This window comes from Lissotriton vulgaris, chromosome 1_1 (genome assembly GCF_964263255.1).
Source record: "Lissotriton vulgaris chromosome 1_1, aLisVul1.2, whole genome shotgun sequence".
NCBI lineage: Eukaryota > Metazoa > Chordata > Amphibia > Caudata > Salamandridae > Lissotriton > Lissotriton vulgaris.
In genome coordinates, this window is record NC_141685.1 from 108,113,188 (window position 1) to 108,116,992 (window position 3,805).

Sequence of the window (3,805 nt, forward strand, 5' to 3'; positions counted from 1 at the left end):
CAATAATATTTAACTTAAAAAGATTTATTTTTTTAAGTTTAAAAAACATTCAAAATATTCCATATATTTTTACACAGGGAGATTTCCACCCTAGTTGAACATATTAAAGATTATATTTTTTCTTAAGATTAAATTAAAGGTTTCCCACCTGAAGTAACATCTTGTTTATGTATTAATAATTATTAAATGTGCTGAACACATGTAATTTGACTTTACTAATAATTCATGTTATACTAGTGTTTAAATTTAAAAAATGCATTACAACATTAAAAAATAATGAAATGTTTTCTTTTAAATATTTTTTGCCATTAAATGACATTTATTTAGATTTTTTAACTAGTTTTAAATATTTAATTTAGCATTATTTCCTATAGGGTTTTATTTTATGTCCCTACCACCATTATTATTTATGGGAGTTTGCTGCAGTTCCAGTGGATGGCCATGTGTGATGTTGGACTTAATCCCCCTCTGAGCACAAGTACATTTACGATTGTTTTAGGTACATTATGACTTAGTGACTTTAGAGTTGTGGTTTATAAACAGAAATGGGCTTACTCTTTAGTGGGTGAGTGCCTGTCTTTTCCCTAAACCCCTCCCTAACTCGTCCTTAGTTCTGCCTTCACCCCTCCCCTTTATTTATAAGCATTCCCCATTTTACAGCCACTCCTTCTGTCCCTTCCACATTTACTACTAAAAACTATACTAACGTGTGCGGAAACCGTGAAGTCGGGGCAGACAACTACACACAGAAAAAGATAGGAGAAGCAGAACAGCCGCACGTAATTTGTGAAAAGCATTTTTTAGTTCTTTAGTAGTACTAAAAATGTAATACTCAGATTATCTGTGAGACTCTCTTGGGTATGTCTGATGTGATTTTAAAGCTTGTGAAACTATCCTCAGCAGATGGGAAGTAGGTTCCATTTGTAACATAAATGGACCTGGAAAGAGGTCACTAAAGTGGATCTTTGTAATACAAAGCTGTGTCCCATTGGAACAGAAGTCATTAGGACTTTTTAGGGTAGTGACAGGAATGGTTAGCATATGGTTGGTCTTGTCTTTAGTGGCACAGAAACACAGAGACTGGAGAATAATGTGGTGGGATGTTGCTGAGAATAATGACCAGTCCTTCCATCTCATTTAGTTTTTTTCAATAATCAGTCACAAATTGCACAGGCATGAACAGACGTTGGTCCCATAGAGTCCTACGACAAAGGGACTTCTGCCGCAGGTACCTGCTGAGGCTCATTAAGGCTGGAAATAGTTTGAGGTTACTTGGATTCCAGATCCTTGGAGGCGTGGCCTCAAAGTTCAGGATCGAATGGACCTTGTGGGTCAGAGCCATGGCTTATTAACACTCAGGAAGCAAAATACACGGAATGGAATGAGGCCACAAATAGTCACTAAGGAATGAGGTTAATTCACAAATTTCTATCCCTCATTGTGCGCTTTTCTCAGTAAACAGTTTGTTGGACGATAAATTGATTGATGTCTTTGTGGCTGCTTCATGTGAAGGTTTTGCAATGCTGAAAGCTTCTCCTCAGAGCACCTTTTACTCTCCCACCTTGTCTCTGTCATGTAGAGAGGTTGCTTTTATAACTTAAGTTTTTGTCACACTGAGAGCACTGATACATTTTTTTCTCCTGTGGATTTTCTCATGTTGAATCAAACTGAGTCTCCAGCAGATGCTTCTCTGGCATTTAGACCAATGACAAGGTTTTGCCCAGTGTGAGTTTTCTCATGTTCAGTGAGACCAGATTTCTGACTGAAGCTTTTCAAGCATTCAGAGCACTGATACGGTTTTAGTCCAGTGTGAGTTTTCTCATGACGAGCGAGACCAGATTTCTCACTGAAGCTTTTCAAGCATTCAGAGCATTGATATGATTTTAGTCCAGTGTGAGTTTTCTCATGTTGAATGAGACCAGATTTTTGACTGAAGCTTTTCCAGCATTCAGAGCACTGATACGGTTTTAGTCCAGTGTGAGTTCTCTCATGACGAGCGAGACCAGATTTCTCACTGAAGCTTTTACAGCATTCAGAGCACTGATAATGTTTTTGCCCAGTGTGAGTTACCGCATGTCGTGAGAGAGTAGATTTCTGGCTGAAGCTTTTCCAGCATTCAGAGCACTGATACGGTTTGAGCCCAGTATGAGTTCTCTCGTGTTGAATGAGATTGGCCTTACAACTGAAGCTTTGTTGGCACTCTGAGCACTTATATGGTTTTAGTCCAGTGTGAGTTTTCTCATGTTGAGTGAGACTAGATTTCTGACTGAACCTTTTCTGGCATTCAGAGCACTGATACGGTTTTAGTCCAGTGTGAGTTCTTTCATGACAAGTGAGACTATATTTATGACTGAAGCTTTTCCAGCATTCAGAGCACTGAAAAGGTTTTTGCCTTGTGTGGGTCCTTTCATGTAAAATAAGGCAGAATTTCCGGCTGAAGCTTTTACAGCATTCAGAGCACTGATAATGTTTTTGCCCAGTGTGAGTTACCGCATGTCGTGAGAGAGTAGATTTATGACTGAAGCTTTTCAAGCATTCAGAGCACTGATACGGTTTGAGCCCAGTATGAGTTCTCTCGTGTTGAATGAGATTGGCCTTACAACTGAAGCTTTGTTGGCACTCTGAGCACTTATATGGTTTTAGTCCAGTGTGAGTTTTCTCATGTTGAATGAGACCAGATATGTGACTGAACCTTTTCTGGCATTCAGAGCACTGATACGGTTTTAGTCCAGTGTGAGTTCTCTCATGACGAGCGAGACCAGATTTCTCACTGAAGCTTTTCCAGCATTCAGAGCACTGAAAAGGTTTTTGCCCCGTGTGTGTCCTTTCATGTAAAGTAAGGCTGAATTTCCGGCTGAAGCTTTTACAGCATTCAGAGCACTGATAATGTTTTTGCCCCGTGTGAGTTACCGCATGTCGTAAGAGAGTAGATTTCTGGCTGAAGCTTTTCCAGCATTGAGAACACTGATACGGTTTGACCCCAGTATGAATTCTCTCGTGTTGAATGAGATGGTCTTTCTGACTAAAGCACTTCAGGCACTTAGTGCACTGATAAGGTTTGTGCCCAGTGTGGATTCTCACATGTTGAATGAGATCGCTTTTCCGACTGAAGCCTTTCTGGCATTCAGGACACTGATACGGTTTTTGTCCAGTATGAGTTCTCTTGTGTTTAGTGAGGTGGGATTGATAACTAAAGTTGTTCTCACATTCATTGCTCTTATTCAAGTTATTTGTATCACTAAGTTGGGTTTGTTCCTGGCTACATGCCATCTTAAGTCTGAATCTAATTCCGGAGTCTGTACTTGTTTATGTTAAAACTCAACATTAACTTCTAAATTACGCTGCTGAAGCTCTTCTTCACATTTGCATTCACCTAATTATAGCTTTTATTTGGAGATCAATGTTCTTATCTTTGATGCCAGCCTATCTAACTTGTCTTATAAACTTTCACTGAGGGGCCCCTTATTTTTATTAAGATACCCCTCATGGATTCATTTTCTCCAAGTTATGCCCACAAGGATTCCCTCAAGTAGAATTAAGCTCATTCTGACTGCAGTTTATCGCATTTAATTTAGGAGTTTTAAAAGCACTGATAGGGTCTTTGAGGATTAGTACTTACAAGTGAGGTACATTTTTTATACAAGTAATGAACATGGATTAAAACATGTTAGGGTAGTTCTCAAATTATCAATAGTGTAACACTGGCCCTTTTTAAGCTTCCTATTCCGGTGAGGCCCAAAAAGGTACACCATTAACTTTGGAGGTCTGGCACACTTGGAAACAACATAGATCAACCCAAGAGACA

The 3,805-nt window shown here is 39.1% G+C and overlaps 1 protein-coding gene across 1 annotated transcript; it reads right to left on the bottom strand.

Moving 5' to 3' along the window:
• Nucleotides 1-1,591: 1,591 nt before the first annotated feature.
• On the bottom strand, nucleotides 1,592-3,270 carry LOC147737628 (uncharacterized). The gene is made up of 3 exons (XM_086939460.1): nucleotides 2,993-3,270; nucleotides 2,693-2,908; nucleotides 1,592-2,608 (listed from the first exon to the last, which is right to left on the bottom strand). The coding sequence occupies exons 1-3, from the start codon at nucleotides 3,268-3,270 to the stop codon at nucleotides 1,663-1,665; spliced, it is 1,440 nt and encodes a 479-aa protein (XP_086795586.1). The 3' UTR covers nucleotides 1,592-1,662.
• Between the last annotated feature and the right edge of the window lie 535 nt (nucleotides 3,271-3,805).

Excerpts from the sequence above, each read along its gene's own strand:
- LOC147737628 (XM_086939460.1), bottom strand. The coding sequence starts at position 3,270 with ATGGCATGTAGCCAGGAACAAACCCAACTTAGTGATACAAATAACTTG. Across the intron at positions 2,909-2,992 it reads CATCTCATTCAACACGAGAG|AACTCACACGGGGCAAAAAC; the intron begins AATTCATACTGG and ends ACGACATGCGGT. Across the intron at positions 2,609-2,692 it reads TGCTCTGAATGCCAGAAAAG|CTTCAGTTGTAAGGCCAATC; the intron begins GTTCAGTCACAT and ends GTGCCAACAAAG.